This window comes from Montipora foliosa, chromosome 9 (assembly GCF_036669935.1).
Source record: "Montipora foliosa isolate CH-2021 chromosome 9, ASM3666993v2, whole genome shotgun sequence".
NCBI classification, from domain to species: Eukaryota; Metazoa; Cnidaria; class Anthozoa; order Scleractinia; family Acroporidae; genus Montipora; species Montipora foliosa.
The window spans coordinates 36,380,577-36,408,116 of record NC_090877.1 but is presented as its reverse complement, the minus strand read 5'-3'; the positions used below and the strand labels follow the sequence as shown (position 1 = coordinate 36,408,116).

General features: G+C 38.9%; 2 protein-coding genes across 4 annotated transcripts in view; one reads left to right on the top strand and one right to left on the bottom strand.

Annotated features, from left to right (window-relative positions):
- Positions 1-5,322, top strand: part of LOC137970187 (ferroptosis suppressor protein 1-like) — a 13,623-nt gene extending 8,301 nt beyond the window's left edge. The window contains 3 exon segments of the mRNA XM_068816706.1: positions 501-650; positions 972-1,175; positions 5,146-5,322. Of these exon segments, the coding sequence (XP_068672807.1) occupies positions 501-650; positions 972-1,175; positions 5,146-5,306 (515 nt within the window). The 3' untranslated portion in view covers positions 5,307-5,322.
- A 30-nt stretch (positions 5,323-5,352) lies between these two features.
- The window catches only part of LOC137970179 (platelet binding protein GspB-like), a 41,585-nt gene continuing 19,397 nt past the window's right edge, over positions 5,353-27,540 (bottom strand). Inside the window, exons 11-24 of one of the 3 annotated variants that reach the window (XM_068816695.1) lie at positions 25,587-25,675; positions 24,881-25,139; positions 23,687-23,902; positions 21,633-21,746; positions 20,186-20,329; positions 19,251-19,288; positions 18,713-18,929; positions 16,814-16,936; positions 16,221-16,274; positions 15,129-15,255; positions 14,185-14,567; positions 12,907-13,302; positions 10,122-10,162; positions 5,353-6,695 (exon numbers count right to left, since the gene is read on the bottom strand). In XM_068816695.1, the coding sequence (XP_068672796.1) occupies positions 6,446-6,695; positions 10,122-10,162; positions 12,907-13,302; positions 14,185-14,567; positions 15,129-15,255; positions 16,221-16,274; positions 16,814-16,936; positions 18,713-18,929; positions 19,251-19,288; positions 20,186-20,329; positions 21,633-21,746; positions 23,687-23,902; positions 24,881-25,139; positions 25,587-25,675 (2,451 nt within the window). In that variant the 3' untranslated portion in view covers positions 5,353-6,445. The remainder of the gene's footprint in view (positions 6,696-10,121; positions 10,163-12,906; positions 13,303-14,184; positions 14,568-15,128; positions 15,256-16,220; positions 16,275-16,813; positions 16,937-18,712; positions 18,930-19,250; positions 19,289-20,185; positions 20,330-21,632; positions 21,747-23,686; positions 23,903-24,880; positions 25,140-25,586; positions 25,676-27,540) is intronic. The other 2 variants (XM_068816697.1, XM_068816696.1) reach the window with 2 other exon arrangements.

The window sequence follows — 27,540 nt, the reverse complement described above, 5'->3', positions numbered from 1 at the left end:
GTTGAAATGAGTGTGAAAGATATTAGCATATCACCCACTTTCCTTTGTCCTTGTCCTCTAAACCTCTTTTTCAAGCTGAATGTCGAAAGTGGCCTATTACATCCCACCGTGGAACATAACTGGTGCGGACATAGCTGAGTGTCGTAAAACCAAAACCAAAGTAATTACTTTGGCCATTCAAAAAAAGGACTGAGACAAACTCGAGGTAATTACACGTAACCGACACAAAGCGCGGGAAAATGTGCACGTGCGAGCCACGATTGGTATTGGCTTCACTTCTGATTGGTTGAAAAAAATGGTGCGAGAATTTTGAACCAATCACTGAGTGAAGTAATGCAAAAACGAAAGCAATTCGCTAATTACTTTCGACACTCAATTGAAAACCGCTCTAACTGTTTTAGGCCTAACGCAAGAGTCCTGTTTTTAACAAAATTGTATCGATTAAAAAGGAAAAGTCAACGACTGAAGATTGATCTAACGGAGTTGAGTTTCAATCCCAGGCGAAAGAGTGATAAACATGGATGAAGTCAAAGAAGAGGGATTTCAGAATGTCATGCTAGTTACAGACAAAGGAAGGAAGATGAAAGTGGACTTAGTGATTCCTTGTACAGGGCTTAAAGTCCACACAGTTGCTTACAAGAACAGCTTGAGTGAGTGTAGTTCGCTTTAATAAAACACGGAACATCATGATCGACTGACAAATGTACCTCAAAACAAAGCACACTTGCGCGCATACGTGAATCCACCTTAATCTTGTTGTGCACAGTTCAAGACAATATTTGTAGTGAAGTAAAAGACAATTAGCGTGCGCATTTGGTGAAGTAATCAAACGCTGTCACGTTTGTCAGAAAGGTAATCGTTAGACAAGCATTAATCTTTCACACTGGTACTGAAATGCGAAATGATTAAGACGTTATATAACTTAGTGTCAATATTATATGATGGAGCTGTGTTTGTTTTATTGTCATTAGGTGAAAAAATGGACTCGCTTGGTCGTCTCCAGGTTGATGAATTCCTTCAAGTTAAAGATGTTTCTGATGTGTATGCCATCGGCGACTGCAATGATGTACCAGAGATCAAACTTGCATACGGTGCTGAAACCCAAGGAAAATATATAGCTGAGCAGATCAAGTTGAAGCACGAGGGGAAGACAATGTCGCCTTACAACGTTAACAGTACGTTATCCGAAACAGCATTTCTAAAACACGTCTACACAAGCAATTTTGATGTGACAATTTTTATTTGTTCGAGAAGACGAGGAAATTTGTCCAATTTTTTGCGACAAATGTATTTGCTGAAAGGCTGGCTTGTTAGCTTTTATGTGACAAGTAAAAGTTGTCACATAAGAAAACATTTTCGAGAAAGGACTCGTCACATAAAATGTGGCAAATTCATGTCTCTTGGGGAGCGCCCTTGGAGAACGACCAAGCAACCTCGCCTTATTTCTGCTTTATCTCTGCTGTCCGAAGGCAATGCTGATCCACTTAACAACGATGTGTCAACAATTATTATATGTTGTTCTTTCTACACGATCAAATGTATTTGCCACAGACAAATTGCTCTTGTCTGCTTTCGTAGGCAGGGTCACCTCAACAGCCACTCCCAATAGTCCATTTCCGAGTTGCTGCATGCCTCAGTTTCAAAGCGAGTCCTGGTGCACAAATGGAAATGAGTTGCGTATTCTTATGCAAATCAAACTCATTTCCCTTACGTACAATAGTTGAGCACCAAGACTCACTTCGAAACCGAGGCAAACAGCAACTCGGAAATGGCCCATTTCTGACATCCCTAGTTTTCTTCATCATCATCATCGTTGTCCTTTGGCGGTCGTAGGTGCGCTTGTAGTGGTTTGGCCGGTTTTCCCCATTCCTTTCGGCGCTGCGCTCCTTTGATGGCATCCATCATTGGCAACCTAGTCCAATAAGCTATTTTAATCATCCACGTTTTTCTCGGTCTTTCTCTTCCTCTCTTATTGCCTGATTTCATACGGTGGGAGCCTGGCACTAGCTATCGTTTTTGCCGGACGGAAGTGAAAAAGATGGCGTTAAATATGAAAGAAGACTCGCCCAAAATGGTTTTTGCAGCATTAAAAAAAACTCATAAATGATGATTGTCTTGAATCGCTTAACACAAAAAACTTGGGAGAACTTTGTAATAGTCTCCGGGACTAAAAGTGAACTGATTGTTACAAAAATTATTTAGAGATAACCCGGCTTTGCTCGACAATCTCTGTCGAGAAGAGCTTTAAGGCGACAGCCCTTTCGAGATAGGAGATTCCACTACCAACAGCTGGATATAAAAGCAATACTTCCCTCTTTCCCAAGATTTCAATAGACGTTATCGGGAGAAACAGTTTAATAGACGATGGGGAATTATAGGACAATTTCGCAAACTTCATCGAATGTTTTCTTCAAGACGAATGAAAACCAACAAGGTTTTCAAAGATGGTAGTCAGTTATTTATCAAGTCAAGCATATTAAAGAATTTTTGTTCTGAAGTCATACGAACTGCTACTGTCTTGTTCATCGACACTGTTCCTAAAAAAGGTTTTTGCGAAATGTGCTCTCGGAAAGTGTGGTGTCTTTTGTCATGTTATACTTTGACAGTTGGAACACAACACATAAAAGGCTGCTTTTGTCTTTAACCTGTACACAGAAGGCGCTCAAAAGTGGCATCGACCAAATTTAAAGAAAAGGAAAGAGGCAAAAGCTAACTTGAAGGCTGCTGCTCATATCAGCAAATATTTTAGAAATGCAAAATCAGGAAGACGTGAATCAAAGCAAAAAAATTGTAGTTTGAGATGTAAGTGATAAAAACAGTGACTGACTGAAACGAGATCTTTCATCCATGAGCTCTCAAGTAGTAGATGGCCTATCTAAATGTAGAATCAATTTATCAAATCTGAATTTTCTTAAAACTGTAGAGAAATTTAAAAAAAAGTCTCTCAGGATTTTATTACCATTTGTCCTACAAAAATACTTATCTGACCAGAAAACAAAACGAACATGACTTCACAAAACTATATCCCCCAGCTAGAACAAAACTCCAAAACACCTTCTGAGGGGTTGGTACATTCCGCTGACCCCCAGTCCATGGACTACCCAAATGGACTACCCTACAAATACTATTTCGAATGAGTACTGTTGATCCATGTGTAAGCAGTATCTCAAATAGTGCTTACTTAAGCCTCAACACCTATTTTAAACAGCATTGTTCAACAGTATTTAAGTCTAAACACCTATTTTAAAAAGGTTAGCTTTCGATTATTTTTGTGATGGCCGATTACTTCATGTAAGCTAACCTTTTTAAAATGGGTGCTTAGACTTAAATACTGTTGAACAATGCTGTTTAATTCTAAAAACTTCAACCAAGAGAATTGGACAATGGGGCAGCCTACTTCAGGATGTCAAGAGCAACAACAATAACAACAACAACAAGAGCAAATATTTTGTGCAGATAAAACTCAAGAGTTGTTGAGATGAGTCAGATTAACTAGAATGATCTACAATTGGAAGATACATTGATGTTCAACAAAGCACTTCTGATTGCCATGGATTAATCTGAGGACTGGTAATAACAGCAAGTAAGGCTACCATCACCCCTGGGTTTTCAGGGAAGCAAACAAGTAAATTACCAGCATATCATGCATTTAATAATCAAATATGAATCCTAATCAACAGTGATTTAGATAAACATATACAGGCAAAAACTAACGATAAAAGAGTCCGACGTTTCGGCGACATCTTGGCGCCATTGTCAAGAGAAACTATTAAAAATAAATATGTGATTTTCAAAAGTAAGTAAGAGTTCAGAGTCATTAATTTGCATAAGTTAGACAAAGACCTTAGCGCGAATTGAGTCTGATTGTACACGGTTGTAATTGTTTAATGAGTAACATCTCTTTAACGAGACAATCAAACTTGGTCTGGCATTTCTTCAACACGTTTAAGCAATTGCGAAGGTCATCCGGGTCTATTATCGAAATGTTTACGCACTGACTGGAACATGAATCATACATGTAAGTACAAAAATTAATGTAAGAACCATTTTTGTACAGTCCATTTTCCTTTTTAATTTCCTGGATGGTTTTAGGAAGTACTTTCTTCCAGGTTAGGAGCATATTCTTTCGTGAAAATTGTGTCTGGAAAATAATTTTTGTTCTCGCGTTTTGCCGAGCTCTAGTGACCGCTGCATATGACATGTTTTCTCCAGTTAATATTTTCGTTTATAAGAACCTTCCTATATTCTTTTTGAAGCTCAGGATCACTGGGCAAAGTGTAGTACGTTATTCCTTTAGTTCTGTAGTTATTCGTACACAAAGAACTGCCAAAATTCCAACGCCAAATTTTCGTACAAGCCGCCATCACTTGCGCCCTGCTCGTGAAGTTCACTTCCGTCCGGCAAAACCGATAATTAGTGCCCAGCTTCTACCGTATGAAATCAGGCAATGCTGAGCTCGTCCGTGCAGATTGCTGTTCGCAATCGATTTCCGGCTTAAGGTTCCGCAACGTCAACGAGTAAATGTTGTGACAATGACCCGAAGAGACCAGGAAATTTAACCATTTGGAAATGTTAAGACAAAGGACGCTCTTCAAGTTCTCCTCAGGTTTTTGAAGACCATGCGTGTTTGTCAGGCCGCGATTCTAACTTACGATCTCACGCTCTAAAACCCTAGTCTCTCTCGACGGCGATTAGAAAAAAAAAAGAACATTTATTTTTACCCGAAATTTTGGAAGAATACAATTTCATTTAACTTAAAAGGCTTTCGCCGCGTTTTGCGTTCGGGTTGTTCTATTTAAAAAGCTTCGACTTCAAGAAAAATGTAATCTCAACTAGTTGGTACGAGTGGAAAACCGTTAGGGGTGGCGTAGTGGTCAGAGCACTTCCCACCAATGTGGCCCGGGTTCTATTCCCAGACTCAGCGCCATATGTAGGTTTTCTCTACTCTGCATTGAGAGGTTTTCTCCGGGTACTCCGGTTTCCCCTCTCCTCAAAAACCAACATTTAACTTGATTTGTGTTGATTGTTCATTTCAGTTTACAGTGTCCCCAATTAGTGCTCCAGGGCAAGAACGACTAGACACCTAAATTGATTTTTTTTCCTTGCCGGGGGCAATCTCAGCGGCTTTTGTTGTTGTTGTTTCAGAGAGTGTATTCATGGTGTTATGCTGTGGTAGATCCGGGGGAGCTGCTCAAGTTTGGAGGGGCTGGGTGTTTGGCGATTGGTTCGCTTCGAGGATCAAAGGCAAGAGCGTCTTCACTCCGATGCAATGGAAAAATATGAATCAAAAGATGCCTGAAGACTGATAGGACGTAACTCAATATCAGACTTAGAAGACTAACGGAAACATTTAAGAACTACCACGACTCTATTAAAGGCCCACCTTCCACCGACAGGCTTTTCGACCGTCCGTCACGGTTTTTGTTATTGAAATTAGCATTGGTTATCGTAGCGGTCGGATTGGATGAATTTCAGCTTTGGCGGGATTTTCACATCGGCAAGCAATGCCTGTTGGTTGAAAGTGGGCCTTTATTTACGCTTAATTTAAGAGCACCTAATCCCAAGTGCTAAATAAATCACCTCTCCCTATAGGAACTTGCAAATTTTGCCTTTTCCTCAAATTTCACTTTTCGTTTCTAGTGAAAGGTCTCTGTACGGGTCCCGGCGCAAATGATCCCCATTTTGGACCGCAAAATGGGGAAAAAAAAGGCAAGGAATGGCATGGAGGGTGGAATTGCAAGTTGTGATAAAAGCGTTGTAATAAAAGCGTAAATGTTTGAAGAAAACAACGAAAAATTTTTGCTGCAAGGGAGAGAATTTTCTTAAAAGGAAACATTTTTGTTGTGGTGGGTGTGTTGCCGGTAAAATTCGTTCTCAGGTTGAATCAGATTTTACGTAGGTTAAATTGGTTATCCTCGTTTTACCTAGGTTGAATACTGAATCTGTCAATGATGATTGCATGACTTGTCTGTTGTTCAATTTGTTCTTTCCAATTCTGTACATACAGGAGTCACTGTGACGCTTTTCTTCAGTAATAGAAATATTTATTTAACTTTAAATTATATTTAACCTTTGCAACCATGTTGTATTTATAAATAATTTATGTTCACAGGATTAGCTACCAATGATATTCATTTCCAATATACGTCTTTTTTACAAATCGGCGAGGTTCAAATTCCCATCATAATTTATACAGCCATTTAGAAACTTTTTAGTACATAAAACGCTTACACTGGCATCAAGCCACGCATCCTTGTGTTGACGGGTTCATCAGCTTATTACTGGAGCGGTTTTCATAAATGCGTAATTCATTAACAAGAAAATGCTTTGACTAGGTTTCTGTCGTCAAGCAGTTTTCACCAGGCATCTCTCTTTTCCAGGAAAGTAAATAAATCGGGATAAGGTGACATTTTCACAAAGCATACTAGCCTTTCTGTGACCTGAACTACTGGGTAATGGCGGAAAGCGGCCTGACAACAGCTTTTTGCTCGCTCGCTCTTTTCTGATCAGTTTTCGTATCTCTCTTTTTACCCTCGTCTGAGCTTGAACTTGAACTTGAACTCGAGCTAGAACTAGAACTGCTACCATGTATTATACTCCTCTTTTCCTGCTTCTTGTTTTTTGCTTCTTTCTTTGTTCTCTTGACTGGACGTACCGTGCCGACACTCTCCTGTTTAAAGTATTGCATAACGTTTCTGAAACAGAAAAAAAAGGTTCAGAAACACCTTGTAGTGAGTAATAAACATTTAAGTTTGGTAAGCGTAGGCGAAAAAGCCGTTAATTACCCCGTGCAGAGTTTCCGCTAATTCTAATCTTCAATCAAATAAAGCCCAAACCGTGACGTTGGCAAAGGTGCGGAAAATTCAACAATTATATTACTAGAATCCAGATCGGTATGTCGCTGTTTGTATATTTCTATTTGTGCAGCTTTCCCAGGCTTGTACTTAATTTTTGTGTCGATATTAAACACAAGCTTGACAAAGCTGCACTAAATCCAGAGGTGGCGCCGGGAATTTTTCCTTGGTGGGGCATGACTGGGTATATGTGTAATAGGGATACTTTTCACAGTGACGTCATCAAATTCTAAAAATCAAAATCGCAAGGTGTTTTAAATTTTCATCTATACGAGGTTGAAGATGACCTAGAAATTAATCTTTTTTTTCAAGTTTCAAGTTCCATGACGTCTTTCATTTCGAAAATACAGCATTTTGCATTTCCGAATAGTCACATCATGCGTGACACCATGATACAAAATTATTTGGTTGAAAAAAAATGTCTATTCCTATGGATCTCAGCAGTCTGAGCGTTTCAAGTACATTAGAGGATGTGTTCATACACATGTATATAAGGCTTTATTATTTGATTTTGGCTAAATAGAATTACGTCAAATTTACAATAATTTTGAATGTACAATATTACAATTAAAATAATTAATAAGAATAAAATAATAATTATAATTACATAAATAGAATAAAATAAAATAAAAATAAAATATAGACTATGCTTTATATGATTTGTTTCCTAACAATCTAGCCCCACGCTGTATGAAAGAGTTCGTGTTCCTATTCATTCGTGGAATGGGAACTCGCACCCGTTGAGCCCTAAGGGAAAACGATTGGCGTCTTGAAATCAGAAATTTACAGCAAGGATGGAGACCTTCTGAATCTAAGATTTCCTTAAAAGCGTGTGCTGTGTGACTGTCCCTTCTTACATCCAGGGGCTCCACAGTCTCTCTGGCTAGACCTAAGATGTCTAAAGAGAGATTTTGAATACGCTGTAGATCCTCAGCCAGATAGTTTGGGATGCCTCCCCAGATGGGTGATACGTATTCAAGAAGTGGACGAATTTTTGTTATATACGTAGTCAGTCCAACTTCGGTGGGTAAGTTGGCTTTGCGACACGCGCGCAGGAAGTAGAGACGCTTACTTTCTTTAGTTACAATTTCATCTATGTGTGTATTCCACTTTAATTCTCTCTGAACATGCACTCCGAGTAACTTGAAAACTTCTACCCTCTCCAACTCCTCGTTTCCAACTCTAATCGAACGAGGGGCATGAATCTGCTGAGATTTCTTAAAACTAATCCACATCTCTTTGGTCTTTTTGGTGTTTATGTCCATTTTATTCCGCTCTACCCACGCCTCCATTTTTACCATAACATCATGCATGTGACTTTCACTTCCTTATCTTTGAAGAATTATCCCAAATACCTAACAAAATTTGGATTGTTCCAAAGAGGCACCCCCCCCGCCCCTTACCCCCCTTCCCCCCCCCCCCCCCCCCGGAGCGCCGCCCTTGCTATTACAAATATACAAACAGCGACTTACCTCTCTGAAAACATAATTAATCAATAGACTGAATCGGCTAACTGAGTGTTGCACCCAATTTAAACCCTTTGGGAATAAAACCTTTTGTTCCAGATATTTCCATATTATCTAAATATCAATGCTACACTATCATGCAAATACAATACACAAAGAATCTTTAATCCCGGGTGATTTGAATTGGGTACAACATTGAGTTAGCCGATTAGGTCTATTTGTATAAAAGACACAGAGGATATTTCATGGCCGCGATGGGGGGGGGAACGGCTATTCTTAGAGGTATTTTCATAGAGTTATGTCGTAGAGTTAAGAGTTGAGTTTCCAAAATCCTGAATTCACGATTTTGGACTGCCTGAGTTATGTCGTAGAGTTAGAGTTAAGTTTCCAAAAACCTGAATTCAAGATTTTGGACTTCCAAAATCTTGAATTCAGGATTTTGGCAGTCCAAAATCTTGAATTCAGGATTTTGGAAGTCGTTAACTCTATCTCTAAGTCATAACTCTACTGAAATAACTCTATTGATAGTTAACCTCCGCGCGAGGATACGAATTTTATAGGGATGATATGTGTTTACAAACATTGCTTTTGTTATTCAAATGTGCCAAATATAGGAACAAAAGACCTTTTGTTCGACAGCCAATGAGGCTCTGGTTGGCACATTAATGATAATAGGTGACGTCAACGATATTTTCGCTATACTCAAGTGCTGATAGTACCGAACGAGTGGGAGGACTATCAGCACGAAGGATCGCTTAAAGTGAGCGAAGCGAACGAGTAAGTTAAACGATCCTTCACAACGAGCGACTAATAAACATCGTACTAACGAGCAAACCATGAAGTAAAAATTTGTTTATGATCATAAATCGAAAGAGGTAAGTGTTTTATATTGGCCGAACCGGAAAATACCATAATACTCTTTGTTTGTCCACCCAAATTTTGAATAAGCATTGTTTTTGTTTTCTCTTGGGACCATTGTAAGTCCCAAGAGAAACAGGAAACAATGCTTATTCAAAAGTTGGGTAGACAAAAAAAAAAGAGTATAATGGTATTTTCCGCTTCGGCCAATTGTGAGGCGATCAAACCTCTGAACAAAAGCCCCAAACAAAAAGCAAAATATTTTTTTAAACAGAAGACATGATATTTACCTTCCATAACTCGCCTGAAATCTTTTAAAAGTTTAAAAGTTTTTCTGAGGCATTTTGTGGAGAAAATTAAGCAATAAAGGAAAATAACTTTGAAAACCATTCACCAGTCGGCCGCCATGTTTACAAATTTTGCTGGACCGCCCGCGCCAAAGTTCAACAAACTGCTAGCCAATCAAAAGGCTGATACGCTACTTTTTCACTAATAAACAAAAAATAGTACGACCAATCAAAAGGCTGATACGCCAATTTTTTTTTTAAAGTAAAAACATCGTAGGTCGTTTTTATTCATCACAGAAACGTACGTAAATCTCTCTGCTTATATAATAAATGATTTAATTTTCGAACTAATGTCATCAATATGTAAATAATAAAACATGTAACCTTTTACTCTGATCATTAAAAATGCAATTAATGTATTTTTTAATGATCCTTTTTAAGATGTCATTTTTGACCTATGCAACAGAAATGGTAACGAACATATGAATTTGCGGAATGAGTCATAAGTAAAAACGTACGTAATTTTTACATTCCAAGTAAAAACTGTAGCCCATAAACTTTCATATCATGGGACGTGCTTGAGAAACCTTTGCCATCTTTGTCAATATCAGTTATGAGGTACTGCATAAAGAAAAGAAAAGAAAGAAGGAACTTACATGGTTCCTTTCCGACGTGAATGCATTTCAACATGTTTTTCCTAAAAAAAAAGAATTAAAAAAAAAATTAACACGAAGAAAAGATTTAATCTTATGATAACCCCAATTTCAAACAATAATTAGTATTTCAGATTTAGATATGCCATTGAATTTAAAGATGGAAGCGGTCTGAACAGAAAAAAAAACCACACACACACACAAAAGCAAAACAAAACAAAACAAAAAAAAAAAACAAAACGGAATATCCTGATGATCCAAGATCCTACAAAACCAATCCCAATTACAAACGCGTGGTAACGATCAGAAAAAAAAACTTTTCCAAAATACCGTGCATTCAAGTTTGAATTTATACTAAGCCTTTCAACTTAAACGGGTTGCTTCTTTGTTTATTGACTTTATCTTACTTACTTTTATGGTAGTATATCCTTCATCTGCTGATAGCAGTAGTGAAACAGCCAGATAATATCGGCATCTTCTATCATCCCAAATCGCTGTTTATGATTAGTTTAAACTGTTAGATAGTCCGAAGTTAAGCTACGATGTCTGATGGTTGTATTAGCCAAAGGGCGAGGATTCCATGAGTGTTCAATTAGTTTGATTATGACGGTGGTCTTTTGGCTAACTCGACATGGCAGAGGTTAATCCAGTTAGAGGTCTATTTCAGGAGGTTACGTTTGTTATTATTAGCAATATTATCAAATTATTGTTAACTGCTTAATATGATTGTGATTATAATCTCGTACTACCACACCATACTTTGGACGGAGGCAGCGATTTCGCTTTGTTCTTCCACATGAAAAAAATAATTCACGATCAGTTAGACAGGCTCACAATTGAACCTGGACATCCACTTCTGCAAAAGATCATTGTGGCGGTTTAATGCCTCGTGGACACTTGATGTTCCTCAACGAATGTGCAGAAGTTTAAGTGTAACTTAAAATCACCAAAAGTTCCATTCAGTTGTACAATCGACTCCTCAAATCGATAGAACTGAAGTGACGTGGCACCTATGGTTTCTTCAAATCAGAATCATCCACAGAGTAGAGTGAAATCGAAAGATATGCTATCCAAGTGTTTCCTTCTCTTTGGGGAAGAAAGTGTGTTTCTTCCAATAGTTGGTGCAATGTTAAGAGTAGTCTACCAATGTGCCCAGGGATCTATGTCCTGACTCAACGTCTCATGTGGGTTCAGTTTTTTTGTTTTTTATTCTGCTCTACGAGGTTTTTCTCCCCAGGTATTCCGGCTTATCCTCTCAAAAAAAAAAAAAATCTTAACTTTAATTTAACTTGTAGTCTTTCCTGTGGGCATAGCATAGCATTTGTGCTTAGCTCACCGACAAAAGCCTCAGACATTAAAACATGAATATGCAGTTTAAAGTGTGTTGCTTTATAGTATTCAACTCTCCCACCCCTTTGAGACGTCGGTTTTTACTTTAACTCCAGCCAATAGTTTAAAGTAATTTCTACTCATTTGGTCGCTCATATTACTTTCATTTAAAAAATGGTCTTTAATTTGTCCTAGATCTTTACTTCCTTGTATTATTTAAAACTTCTAATTCTTAACTTGATTTTGTTATTTGTATACACTAAATATATAACACAGAAACTCAATAATCAACTTCCCTCGATTTAAAAAATATACCTAATTTGGAATCACCACTTCTTCTGAAATCGTTGTAAAATTAGCTAAGAAAATATTTTTCAACACTTGCAACATTCAAAATTATTTTGAAAATATCTAACGGTTAAATAGAGCTCTACGTTAAGCAAAAAATGAATGTCATCTGAAAGTATAACTTCTCGTTACTGCCATAATTTCGTAACTATTTCACGATTTTCAGAATGTAAGCTGTGTAATAGCTATCCAGGAATCAAACTGCTAATGAAGGAGGATAGAGAAAATTCAAAATTTAACGTGGGGTTCTCACGCCTTCCGCATAATCTCCAATTTGGACATTTCACATTATTAAAGTAACAGCGGCAACACTTCACGTTGTTAACCCTTTCACCGCCATAAAAGCCAATTAACGCTTATAGATTTTACTCTGTCTAACGCTAGACGATTTTACTCGTCAATGATGGAACCCTCGGCGGTGAAAGAAGCAACAGCGGAAAAGAAATGTACAAAAGGTAAAAAGCACGTGCAGGGCGTGCACGGCCTTTATTTTCCCCCATTAAACCTATTTTTTTGTGGCCCACTTGCTCTCGTCGATGTTACTGTTGCTAGGCTCTGTAATCCCTAATGTGTTAAGGTTTTTAGGACGCATTTTGGTTTCGTCACCTTGAAAATTTAGAAGTGTCTCACTGATCTAATTAAATAACAAGTACTCCGTTTCCGCACGTTCTTGTCTCAACATATTTAAGGCATGGAGATGGTTATGAAACTCGACAAGTTTTGTTTCATAATTTTGTCTGTATTTTTGGCCCTGACCCTGCACAATATACACACCTTCGTGGAGAAGATAACCAATCAAATACTTCGATTACTTGAAATTATGCGCAAGCAATTTGCAAACCCGTGCGAAGCGAAAACAAATGAGTGTGCAGGATCACGGTCAATTCAACATGGATTGAGACAACATTGTTTTCGCTTTTGAAAGGTTTTAGGTTTCATAACCAGTCCCTCTATTAAATATGTCTTGACGAGAGACTGCACTTAGTACCATGCCACAGTTTATCAGTTGTACTGTTCATCACGAACAACCCGAAAACAAGAAAAAAACCACAGTCTTGAATAAACGTTCTCAAGGCAGCGGGCATGCGCAGTATTACTGCTACGTCCTTACATTGCTCCTTGCACGAGCTAAGGCTCTTGACACCAGTAGTTGCGCTTCCAGCTCTGCATGCTCTCTTGCAGCCACATCGAGTCGTGTAGTGCCCGTCGAAGAGTTTTCCTTCTGTGTCATAGACGCGGGTACTAGTATCCGTTTTGGCGATCGTGAGTAAAGGGATGCGGGCGCTGGCGACGTGTCAGTTTTGTCCAGAATGTTCCGCCTGCTGTCTTCTTCGAAACGGTTTATGTTTGTTTGCGCACGCGATAGAATCATTCGCGCCCCGTCGAAGGAACTGGGCGGTTCGTCCTTTGGACGCTCTGGATCAACCATGTAACGAGGCGAAGTACCGATGCTGGGTTGAGCAGCCGTAGCTACTGTAGGTTGATTAGAGAGCATGTATCGAGATCCCTGTAAGAACGTGAATTATAGAATGGTTACAGTCAAAATAGGTCAAGCGTTCCTCTTACGAGTGCATTAATGAGCTCATTATTGCAATTTTGATTTTAGTAATCGTTTCAATAATCTGTTCGTCGGAATCTGTTCGTCAAATCAAGCCTCAGTTCAAAACTCGAATTTTGATTCCAATATTGCTAGCTTTCGGTGCTAGGCCGGCTTGAGAATTTCACAGGCAAACTGACTTGCATAATCTGTCAAACAACGGTCATTTCACTCTAGCAACGTTACCGTTACCTTTCTGTAATCTTACCAGTATCCTCAAACTTGAGACACTTTGTTTTCGAATTCCAAAGAATGGACAGAGAATGAATTTAAAAAGAAAGGCAAATCACGCTTGTTAGCGACCTTTGCAGATCATACGAGTTGGTACACCGGTCAAATTCTCACGCCGGCCTGGCACCGGAAGCGAGCAATAATCCCATCAAAATTCGAGTTTTGAACTGAGGATTGATTTGAGTTTTGCATCATTCATCCGACAACCAGATTATTGAAATGATTACTGAAATCAAATTTGCAATAATGAAATTATTAATCCACTCGTGAGAGGAACGCTTAACCTGTTTTGACTGTAAAAGTAAGGAAAAACTTAGGCTACAGCATGGTCTAGTTTAGCACAATACGCTATGCTGTGCGTGACTAATTTTTACTAGTGTTCTCAATATTTCGAGAGCAGGTTCTCGTGATGCAAATGAAACTATCTTCCTTTTAAAACATTGAGATGGGGCAACTAGGAAATCCAGTAGAAAACCAGCCCTCCGAGTTCTTAGAAGATTTATTAATATACCACTTTAATTTAACCCTCTTCAACTTATTTGCTTTGGAACATCTTCTTACCGGGACGGCTGGCGCTGCGAAGCTTCGTTTTGAAGGCGACGTCTTTCCGGGAGAAGGAGCATACCTAGGCATTGGGTCCGTTCGAGCTGAAGTAGGTCGAGTTCTCGCCGTCCTAGAAAGTCCAGGATGAGAGGCTGATGTCGGTCGGCCTCTAGACATGGGAGCTCCTCCTGTATACCCACGAGCATACTGTGTCGGTATCATGGCTCTCGTTTGGCTTTCTCGAGGCGAAACTGCATAGTGGGTTTGTGGCAGCCATGAAGGGCCGATGGTAGGTTCCTCGTAAATGTGTTCGTCTTCGTATACAGATGGACCTCCAAACGCATGTCTTGGTTCGGGTGGGTAGTGGTCTTCACCGTACTGAACGGCATGTGGATCCAAACCTAAAGGGATGACCGTCATGGATCGTTTAAAGGTCTCTCAATGGGTCATTATAGATTAGGCCAGTTAAGGGACGTAGAGACGTAGTTCCGGGATTGTAACCTGGCCTTTTTCTCAATGGGGGCATTTTTCACTTCACTAGATTATTGCGAACTGCGTAACAAGCACTCTACTCTAAGTCCCCTAAACAGTGTTGTAAATTAGTCGTGAAAGGTTGCGATTGGAGTAACTAGTAACAATTGTCCGTACTTCACGACTCGGACTTCTTCACTTGACGCTTACATTGACAACGACAAGTAATCTTCGGCTATTGGGACCGTGTGATATGGAAATACTAGTAAACACTTGAAACATACCTAACAAAAGTTACGAAACTTTAGTAGCAGGAGGCCAGCAACTGATTATTTACAACGCAGTTGGCAAACTTGCATTCGAGATTACTGAAGACAAATCCCACGCGGGAAAGGTGAGTTCAAAGTTTTCAGTAGAAATAGTGGTGAAAATAAGGAAACATTTGCACTGAAAAGCATATTTTTTAAGCAAAGCGCTAATTCTTGACGTACCATCCATATCCTCGTACACTTGCTCGTCATCACGGTTTTGAGTTTCGAAGGGTTGTACCACAGGCGTCGACACCATGGGTAACATCTGATAGCCAGTGTCCAGCAAGTATTGGATACGGTCTCTTTGCTGTGGACGCAAAATTCAAAAGAAAGTGGGCATGAGTAAGCTTGTGCGGCCTCCCAGGGGGTCCTTGTGTCCCTTTGTTCCCGAAACTACTTCCAAACTTGTTCTCCGCTTTTTGATCCCAAAAATGGGGGTTTATGTTCTTTTGTTCCCTAATGACATTTTGTCCTTCTACCCCTGTTCCCGACTTTAAATCAACATGTTAAAGTTCCTTTTATTCCCCCAAACCCCTGGGAAACCATCATATCTACAATATAAAACAATATTAAATCAAAATAAATTACAGTTTAAGAACCATAATAATGATAATAATAATAGTAATAATAATAATAATGATAATGATAATGATAATGATAATGATAATGATAATGATAATGATAATGATAATGATAATGATAATGATAATGATAATAATAATAATAATAAATTTTAAGAGGAGGCCTCCAATCAAAGAGTGGTTTCCAGGAGGGTCCTCTATTAAAATAAAAATACTAAAACTAAAATGCAATATTAAAAGTGAGTAGCATGAAAATTAAGAACTTCGTTATAAATATGTACGTAAGCTAATCTAAGAAAAATTACCTTGGCCTATTTTAAAAGGATTTTCCAAGACCGTTGCCATTGATTCGAAAGTTTTATATGACCGTGAGATCTACACTTATCCCCAGATGAGCCCGAAATGATTTGACGCTACTCTATCTTATAGTTTTGACTTTCAGAGAGACGCCGAGATAACACGGTATTGTCCTATCTCTTCCCCGGCCTATGATTGGATGAAAATTTTAAAATTGACATCGCGTCATTGACATGGGTTGCTAAAATTTATTGGCATCGCGAAAAAAAATCAGTTCACGTTAACATCAAAGAAGATCTCCAGAACAAATGTTATGTTTATTTCCCAATTGCAAGTCTCTGTCCTTCCCAGAACTATTATTAGTTGCTATAATTTCACAATTAACTTGTCTTACTGTGTTAGTCGGCGGCAAATGCGTCGGTGAAGAGGTTCCTTCTGGTCTCCTTTGCTGAAAATTAAAAACAAAAAGTGGAATGCTGAAGTCTGGGTCCGAGTGGGAACAAGCAAATCACAATTATGTCATAAATACTCTTTTCTTTGGCCATCTTAGCTTAATCAAAAATAAAACGCAAACAGCGGTGACAAACATTATAAACAAACGCATTGTTTGAAATTATTTACTTAACGTTTCGTGGGTAATATGACAAATAATTATATAAAGTGCCAATATAGAAATTATTTAACCAGGAAGCTCCACTCACGCGAAAATGGTTTTCGGAGAGGTCCTGTATCCAATCGAATTGGAATAAGAAATGTTAGGGTTTTAGGAGAGTGGAAAACCGGAGAACCCGGAGAAAAACCTCTCAGAGCAGAGTAAAGGACCAACAACAAACTTAAACCCTAAACGGTCACGAGTCCGGAATCAAACCCAGGGCCACATTGGTGGGAGGCGAATGCAACCACCACTACGCCATCACAGCTAAAGCTATGCGACGCCGTTAACTCATAGACTTTGCTAAATATGTAACGGAAGACTGGTTATTTTACCTCAGTGATAGGTTTCACAGAAACCAGGCGTACACCTGGTGTTTCCTTTATTGTCCAGGCAGTTTCTCGTAATGCCTCTTGGGCAGTAGCCTTGGATTCATGGCCTGTTGCGAGGGAACGCACCTGGTTTGAAAAATAAGAGAATTTCATGCCATTATGCTCATACTTTGGGTTACATGAAGCCAAGAGAATATGATGTAGGGATCGAATCCCCAATATTCATCCCTGTTCCGAAAAAAAAAAAAAAGAAAAAAATATTCAAAATCTATTAGTAGCTCTGTGTGATACGGCAGGGTAAATTATTGTCCAGTTGGTGTGAAAGTGGACCCCGTGGTCATGGGTACAACAGATAAAAATAACGTCATTGTCATGTGCGCAATCTAAAAGTCAACATCATACGGAATCCCATGATTATGAGCGTACAACTTCATTGTATTTGTGGAACGGCGTTTTTGCATGCCGAGTTATTTTTCGATTGATTTTCCCTCGAAACCAGACCTTTCCAGCCAATTGAGGTCTTGGATTAGAAATTATTACCCATGGGATTGAGAATGGTCGCTCGTCGTCTAGAGCATATGGAACACTGTCTTATATAGTTTATGGAAAAATCACTCAACTTAGAAGGACGTCGACTCAAAACGTTTCTCGAGTCGTTGCTTTCAAGATCATAATTTACATCCCTGGGTAAGGGACTTTGTGTCCGTTTTTAGCTATATCTTTCTTTCCTTCCCATAATTTTTTTAATTTGTTTTTTCTTTTAAGGGAATAATTTTTACACCGAAATTATGAAATAAAAAAACATAGCTCACCGTGCTCGTTTAAGAGTAAATCATCATCGTATCTGTCTATCTCGATTATCGTAGATCCAAACAACAAAATTCGCCATGTTCTCGGAATGTGCGCGCTTATTCGCAAAGAATTATGGTCAATCACAACTTCTCTCACGTGTTTTGAGAACTGTTTCACCGTGTTTGATCGACTTCCGCCATATTTACAATGTTACAAATTTGACCAATTTGTAAATATTGACACACCCTATACGCAGTACAGGATGCGCAGTGCAATACTGAGGAATCACCTTAAGAAATCGTCTTTAAAATAGCTTTATCCGTGAAAATGCCGTTACATAGACCTAGTATTGGAGTTGTAGGCTCTTCGTTACAGGCTTCTGTTTTAAAAAGGATTACAAGGATTACCTCTCCCACCTAATATCCCCTTTCCCAACCTGCGTTAAAACTGCAAGCAATTATTCAATTTTCAGCCCTCCAATTAATTAATCTCCAATTTTAGTGCTTCACACTCTACCGTGGACTCAAGGACAACTAGCCTGCGCACTTGTGTTCGTTGCATTGCAGTGGGATATTGCACTGAACATATGTCTGTGAAAAGGAAAACGGTATTTGCATTCCATGACTTGCTAATGTAACCCACAATTTGATATTTTACAATGACTGCAAAATTCTCGCGCGCTCATTGGCTAATTTTTATTGTCAATAAGCGGACAGACACATAAATTTATAATTTATTCGATAATGACGCGATAGTGCTCGCGTCAGATTGAAATTTCTCGCAGTTTTTGTCCCGCGTTCTTCTCGTGTTTTGACTCAATTTTGATCCCTCTGCCTTTTTGTTATTGTAAAAAGCAAATTGATGTCAGTTTTTCATGCGTCTGTCCTGTTATTGATCATGAATTTCGTCATAATATTGTCAAAGTAGCTGTGGATCCACGAGGCGATAGCCGAGTGGATCCGCAGGACTGACGCATGAAAAACGGACATCAATTTGTTAAATATAACATTTGCTTTCTCTTTCAATTCCTATGGTATTTGACGTGGAATTAGCATTTTTGCATTCCTTGCTAACAACCTCAGAATCCAAAATGCATTCACAGTTTCATACCTTTTCATTTTTCTTTTTGTCTCTCATTTGCTTTTTCTTTCTCTTTCTTTCCTTTTTGTCGTGTTTCTTTTTCGAGACGGAATCACTTCCTGAACTGCTGCTGCTGCTGCTGCTGCTGCTGCTGCTGCTACTACTTCTGTCACTGCTTGAGCTTCTGGAGCTTGAAGTACCAACCCGATTTTTGCGCCAGCGTTCCAGGCGGGACTTTCGTTTACGCCTGAACAAAAAACAAAAAACAAAAAACAAAAAAACAAAAAAAGCAAAACACTCAGTCAGTCAGTCAGTTTTATTTCCCAAATCAAGCTTCTGAAATTGAGTGGAAATTGAAAAATCCTGTATACATGTCAGAAAGACTAATCAATCTCTTCTTACCGAGACAGTGGTCTAGGTAAGAATAGATTGAGGTTAGCATTCCTGTGATTTAGTACCCAAAATGTGCCAGAGTTTTAACACAAAACATTTGTAGATATTTATTTAATTCTTTCTGACTAATGCTTTTTTATGTTGCTTTCAAGGTCATTAAATGCGTAGTGCTTACTCTGCTGTGAGGCTCCTCTGTGAGCTGGATGCTTGATCCTGTAACATCAATGATCACAGAAATTAACATTATTTATTCTGTTGGTGTTCGTCAGCGTATTTTAAAATACATTGATCACATTACTCAACTCCTTGCTTGGAACAGTAAATCACGGGAACACTTGAAAAACAAACAAACAAACAAACAAACTGCTGTACAGTAGCAAAATAATGCTCTAAGCCGGAGTTTTACTTGATTACCATTCGGGATACAGTAAACACCGCAGATAAGAACAAGTGGATTAAGAACATCAGGCTGAAGTTTGGCCAATACAGCACCACATAACTAAGAGCAAATTCAGCCTGATAAATAAAACACGACTCAATATAAAGGGAAAGGGTATTGGAATAACGAAACAATACAGCACAGTATCTGGTATCAAAATACTATGGTGTTCAGGCCCATTACAAAACTCTAAAATGGATGTATTTCTGAAACAAATTTTAAGAACAATTTAAGGCCGCTTTCAGGCTGATTACTCACTAAGGACCCCTTATTAAATAAGAGCACGACCAGTCTCAAACTTTCAACCAGTGTTCTTACATGCGGGTGTTTGCTGTATGTCCTGTAACACTCAAAGTATCAACCCTTTGGTGGCAGCGTGATCGAGTGGTTAGGTCGCTTGCCTTGAGAAATGGAGATACCCCGTTCAAGACCCGCTCTGATCAGCACTAGCTAAAGTTCTTCTTGGTTCTCGGCTGCACTCGTAATAACCAAATGGTTTGTTCCCAGGCTATTGATTCTAAAAACATTAGGCCGTGCTTATCTTCTTTCCTCTCGAGGGAGGTTGTCCCACAAAATACACCACTTAAGAGTTTCAGCCCATAATGTAGAAGCGTATGACTTGAATTGATAAACGGTAGCGTGTGGATTCAGACCAATTTGTCTTTATGTACCTCCGCCATAGACTGGTGATTTCCTTCCTTCCGTTCTTTCTCTAACTGCTTCAACATTTGTTCCCTTTCTTGTTCTTTATCTCTCACGCACTGACGAAGCTTCTCACGATGGCGCATCTTATTTCTCCACCTTTCCACATTTGCCTGAGAATATAAGAGAAAAATGTAGAAAGACTTACCTTTGACGATAAATGCAACTTTAGAGGAAGAAAGGAATGTCTTCATCTCAAGGAAATTAATATACGCGCTCGCATGTTTATCCACGCACGCACGCGGTAGGCATTGAGTTCGGATTCCGATCAGATGGTATTCGTACTGAATGTATATTGTCGGTCAAATCCGGTCTCAAGTTAAACCGGGTTTTAGTTAGGTTAGATTGGTGATCCCCATTTTAGCTAGGTGGAATATGCACTCTACCTTCAAGTTGATTAAAGAAGCTATCAACCCTTAACCACCCCCCACCCCCCCTCCAAAAAAAAAAAAAAATGTGAAAACACTTATAGCTTCCCTCAAGCTCTGTCTTACACATCTAAACACATCTTCTTAATGTTCGCACCATCTTACTATACTTTGCAAGTACTCGAACTCTGACTCCTCAGATCTATATAGTCCTGTGTCTTTACCACCACACTACAACGATGAGCATGCTCAACCCAACACCGTTCTTTTCATTATCTACTTTTGTATAATAAGTCAGCTGATATCCATGTATAATCACCAAAACTAATCCTAAACCTGTCCCTAGTTTTTCTCTAAAGGCGTACTATTTAGGCTCCAAAAAAGGTTTCTTCAATTCATCTGACTGAGTACTTAACCTAGGTGAAATGAGGATCACCAACTTAACCTAAAGTAAAAACGGATTTAACCTGCAAAAAAAAAACAAAAAAAAACGACAACCTCTACACCATGGAGTACAAAGAAAAACTTGGATAACATTGAACTGTTTAGATTATAGTAAAAAAGCCATGGTGTTTTCAAATCCGTACGATCGAGCAGCAAAATGGAGTGGAGAGATTCTTATTTTGGGTTAAATGGTCTTGAATACTTTTGAATACAAACTACGAATTACAAATTTTGCCACTATAAATGTTTATGAACGGCAACTTTTTATTTTTATCTGTAAGGCAAATAGCCAATGCGAACGTAACGACTGCCACCCATGCAGACTACAAAGACGGTTGAGGTTTGAACACTAGCAACTTTACTATTCTTTGAAAGCCCTCTGTTTACTGTTCCCTAAACCAATTTACGAGCATTCTTAGTCATACGGTATTGGGGTTTGGATACAAAGTAGATGAATTCCATCAAATTTGAAACCAAGTTAGCCTATATATTACTTTGAAGAACAACATCCATTTTACCGCACTGCCATCTAGTATTTTAATGCCTCGACTTGTTTCACGACGCATGCATTTCGTTCCTTTGCTGTTATAGTTCACGTGTTTACCTTTAGAGTAAGCGTATCTTCGTCTTCATTTATAGCATCTTCTTCATTTATCTTTACTTGTTTAGATGAAGGTGCATTTTGTAATTCAATTGCTTTCATTTTATCAAGCCACGCCTGTGAATACATACAAAATTCTTTCGCCATGTTTATATTTATATGTCTAATAAAGTTTATGTTTCAAGTGAAATATGATTCAAGTTCGCTAAACATGATAATTGCATGAAGCTGGAGACGCTTTCATTGCAGTTATTGTTATGAATACACGGGAGTCAGGATGGCTTAGTGGTTATCAACAGTGCCTTCCACCTCTGCGACCCGGGTTCAACTCTCGGCCCCGGGATCGTATGTGGCTTGAGTTTCAGTCGATCTCAACGTGACTCCGAGGGTTTTTCTCCGGGTACTCCGGTTTTCCTCCCTCAGCAAAATCGACTCACAGCCTATACCATCAGGCTGTGCTGCTGTGCTCCTAGGTCATCCATGGGTCGTGTTCAGGAGCCGAGCGCCTAGCCGGCAGCACAGCTCCTTCGGTCCGATCTCGTTGAGCCGCGCCCATAGCAATTCAGTCTCCGACTGCGAGAAAGGGCGATTAGCAGGTCACGTATTATTATTATTATTATTAATATTATTATTAATATTATTATTAATATTATTATTGTTATTATTATTATTATTATTGTTATTATATTTAGATCGTTTAGTTATGTTAACCATTAAATTTCAGGTTTATGCATGCGAGCATTTTTCAGAAACTACCACTTTCCGATTATGTCTTATTCGTTACTAGCTGAGTTAGGCATAAGAACTTCTTATTAAACAGTCAAATCACAAAAGGTGAATTTAACATGAATTATAAAAAAAGGCACGAATGTATGTACGATCATTTTCGGCGTGTTTTTTTTTGTATTTAAAAGAGCAATTTGCCAAATTTTATGAGCCCCGATTAGCTGAAAGCTCCATTTTGATAAAAATCATGTGGCTATTTGAGTCTCAACGCCAATTACCTATTATATATTAATAACAATACAGTTAGCGCCAAGGTTAGGATTGTTTTTAGGTTTGAGTTGTCATAACTGTTCAGTTATGTTCAACTGAGGAAAAGAGTGAGGGGACACATCTCTTTATCATGCATTTCTGTACATGACGTCACACTGACCACTTAAGGCACCCGGAGGTCTTGCAGGTGATCAAAATTGGTTGTTAAGGACAGTGCCTACTAATTCAAAGGTATTTCTGCCCGGTTTATGAATATGCGGAAAAAGTAGGTCTTAACAAATGTTAATGAAATCCAAAAAAAAAAAAAAAAAAAAAATTGCGGGTAACCACGCATTTTTTAAAGATATTTAATCAACACTATTTGTCAAGAGCTTTAAAACACAAAGCAATGCTGTATGGCGTTCTTTTCGAAATTGAAGCTTAATTATCTCTGAAAATGCATAGTTACCCCAATTTTTTTTTTTGGACACCAAGAGCACTTGCTGAGTTCTGCTTTCTCCGCATAATTTTAGCCGCACAATATTATCCCTGTGTTGGTAAGCACTGCCCATGGGAAACCCGAGTATCTCGAGATACGCAGAACGTATGCGCAATAACAATAGTAGGTACCGTCCTCAATAAAACCTATATGCAGCTGCATTCGCTCTTGATGAAAAGAAAAAGGCAAGAAGCTTGTGAGAGGGGTTTCCGTTTCCGCACAAGCAATCTAACTCGTGGTTAGAAATGAAAAAAAAAAAACAAAACAACAACAACAACAACAACAACAATAACCGCAACCTTTTATGGAGCTACAATGTTTCTGAAGCCGTTCAATAAACAGGACGTGTTTTATCTGGTCTAGAACCACTTGGCTTCGCCTCGTGGTTTAAAACTCAATAAAACACTTCTGCTCTTTTACTAAACAGTATTTTTTACGGAATATGTTGACTGATTACGTCCAGGAGATTGCATTGATGGGAATAGCAAGAATTCCAAGAAGAGTCCTAGTGACACGAAAGGAAGCGGCCAAACCCTTACGATCCTTGGTTACTTGTAACTGTAAATGTGATTTTGTGCATTACCTGGGGAACCCCCGATTCCGCAATGATTCTGACGTAGTCTGTCCTGGCATCAGCGGTTGTGTCTGGAACTGAGGGTTTTGGCCCAACAAGAGGTGTTTGCACCAAAGGTGGTAACGAAGTGAACCGAAGGGGAGGCTCCTCACGTTTAAAATTGTGGACCAGCCTCTCGTCCCTCATCTGTGGTCGATTCTCCAAAACACCAGCAGGATGATCCGTCTATTGCACGGAAAAGGACACTTAAATGCTAACAAAGTAAATGATTGTATTGGGAGCTTAAGCACGCACGGTTTTGAGACAGGGACGGCAACCGGAAGTGAGCTGTTTTCCCTTTTAACTTGTCTTCACACAGCCACATTTACACTGCTAAATACCGTTTCTCTATCAGAGATGATTAGTGTAAAAATCTGGGAGACACCACTGTCCTGGCACGCGACATGTTCTCTTCCGGTTGCCGTGCGCGTCTCAAAAACGCGCGTGCTTAAGCTCCCTATTTTTTTAATGTGTTATCACTGACCTGTACAAACCGGGGATATTTAAAATAGCAATTCTCGTAATGGTGGTGAATATAGGGGCTGCAATTTGTGCTTTAAAATTACCTTGTTGTGAAGATCCCATGTAGTGCTGGGTTAATCCCTAGTAATTCGTTTTCCGTTTCCTTCTCTCGAGAGGCTTTTCGTTCGCTTTCAGGTGTTTCAGGGTGTACAGAGATCAACGCATGGTTAGCGATGCAAATTCACTGAAGTGAGCTTTTCTTTCACACATAAACAAACTTTTATAGGTTTGGATTTGTTGGAATAGCCTTAAACGCAACAGAGGTAACTTGTCTGCAGTTGCCACGCACAACTGACGGTATTGCAATGAATTTTATAAGATAAGAACAGCAAAACTCTTATCTTTTATCTGCAAGAACTGAGTATGTGCAGAGATCAATTGAAGAGCTGCAATAAAAGTATGCCATCTAAAATCACCTCCTTATGGTAAAAAAAAGGTCTATTTTTTGCAGAAACAGCCACTCTGAATCACAAAAAAAGGACTTTGACTTTTGACTTTGACGTGTTCTTTGACAACTAATAAAATCTGATGGCATGAAACACTCTTTCGATGATGATGATTTATTTATTCATTTCTGTATTGGAGTCTTCTTAGTTAAAGTTAAGAAAAGTTTTTCTTTCTCCTTACAATACTGGGACTTACCTCGGCATAGTCTCTCGTATCTTTAGATTTCTTATGGGCACGGCCGTGTTGAACATGTTTGTTTTCAATTATGATTTCTTTTGCAGAATAGCTATTAGTGATATTCTTTTGATCACTATATTTGCCGTTCGTTCTTCTTCTGTAGTTCTGATTGGGCTTTTTCGGAGTGTCAGTAGGTGTGGGTGAGTAGTCCGGAACGGGTAAAGTGGGAGTCCTCTGTAGAGTATCACTGCTACTACTGCTACTTGAGCTGGAAATACTACACCAAGAAATACAGAGAGTAATTAGGATAAAGAACTTAAGTTGTCATTGGATATTTTCCTCTTAATGGGCTTTGTTCGATTTACAGTGCAAGAGTCGGCTGCGCGGACTCACAACACAGACGATGTTCATTAGCAAATGAAACAATCCGCTATTTTTTGTATGCTGGCAAACGCCGATGGGCTGTGAGACATACATAAAAAACACCACAAACATAAATATACGGCAAATTAGTTTTCAAATTATTTGCACCAACTATTATGGGATTGCATGAGCGAATTAATACATGATGTGATTACCACATGAAATATGGAAATATGTCCGGAAATGTATTAACTGAAATTCACGCTGACTTTGAAAGGCGTCACAAACTAAAGTTGCTCTAAGAAACTGAAAAAAGTTTACAAGAACGTTGAGTGATGAGAAAATGAAAAAACACACAAACCTTGAACGTTTTTTCTTCGGTGGCCCATGTCTATTTTTGGTATTCTTAGGAGGCAACGTCTTTATTTCAACGGTTTCGTAAGATTGGATCTTTAAAAGAGGAAAAAGGATCAATTGGTGAAAAGAGAATTAAGCAATGTACAGTGTATAGTGTATTTAACCATGTGTGCATAGTGTTCAGTGTATTTAACCATTCATTCCCTAAGTATGGACTACGGCTGAAAACCTGGCGATAGTAACATTGAATTACTCGCCAAAGGCCAGGTGAATATCGGTGAACTTGAAGAGGAAGAATCTGAGTGCCAGTGATTTGCTCGGTGCATTTTGCGCCAGACTTTTTCCACGCAAGTTTTCTTTCAAGGATCAAAGTTAACCAAGAGCGGTTAAAACGTGATGACATCGGAGTTGTTCCAGTGCCGAAATTTCACGGTGAAAGATCACCAAAGAAAGATATACGAGCATAGGACTACGTATATAAAGCAACGTTCGGTAACTTGCCTTTGTGTGTTAACGGTAGCCTAAGTTTTTGGTCTTTCGTATCATCATCAACCTCTTGATACTGTTGTGGCTCCCTTTCAGGACTACCCGTAGCACTTGAAAATCTCACAGGGATATCTCCAAAAATTGCCAAATGTCAAATATTAATAATTGACATCATAAAATTTGATCGGAGTTTCTTATGTATCTACGCATAATGGGTAAGGCATTGCATATTACTAGAAGAATTGAAAAATTTCAGGCCATCGGCATGATCAAATCCAGCACGACAGTTTACTATTTTTCTTATGGAAAATACCAGCTGACACTTGTGTATTTTGTGCGTTCTCCCTCTGAGTATCGTCTGGCGTGAAAACCAGTAACTTTCTTCAAGAGAAAAAGAACAAGGGAAAGGCGTTGACATTGCCATTAATTTCTACTAAAGATTGTACGAAAGACATAAAACTTAAAGTTCATGCGTGAACACAATACACAAAAGCAAGTAGCAACTTACCGAACGTTGCTTCATACGTAGTCCTCTGCTCGTATATCTTTCTTGGTGATCTTACACTGTTAAATTTCGGCACTGGAACAACTCCGATGTCATCACGTTTTAACCGCTTTTGGTAAACCTTGATCCTTGTTCAAAAGAAAACTTGCGTGTGACATCGTTTAGCGCAAAATGCACCGAGAAATCCCCGAGCGTGTATTTTTTTTTCAATGCTGGCACTCAGATTCTTCCTCGTCAAGTTTACGAAAGAGATCCACTTTCGTCTTCTTTTGATAGCTTCTGGCCTGGAATCACCGTGAAACGGTATTGCACGGATAGAAAAATCATTTTTTTCGTCTTTCGTGTTGTTGCAGCTAGATACAACGCATCTACCGACCGTATTAAGCGATTTAGGATGGCGTTTACGTACAACGACAAACGGGAACCGGTTAGCAGCAACTTGAAGCTGCTGATGCTTGTCAGAAAAGTACGAATGTTCTCTTTTTCTAGCTTGTTTCTCTCTTTTGAGAAGTGGCTCGTCGCTATCTGCTGTAGCTACCAGACAAGAAATTTCAGCCTGTCGTTTGCCGTAAACTCGACGCTAAATCTTGCAATCAACTCATCGTCTAAACTCAGCCAATAATGCAAAAGTTGTTACAGTGCGACGAGCCTAACCGTGGCCACCTAACAGAGTTTTATTAAAAATTATTATACATCAGACTCACTATGAAAAATCTGATTGGTCGAGAGCATTCAATCAATTCACAATAGCTTGTGAAGTTGACATGATGAATGTAGTATCTGCTGCACATATTACATTTATCATGTCAAGTCCAACGTCTGCCTGGTTACTAAGCCCCTTGGAGTGTTTTCCTCAGAAACAAAATAGCTGAACGCTTCGCTTCTGTTTCTGAGGATTAATTATGTGAAAATGTATAATAAAACAATTATTGAATTCGGTTTTCGCATGATATCATGATGATCATGA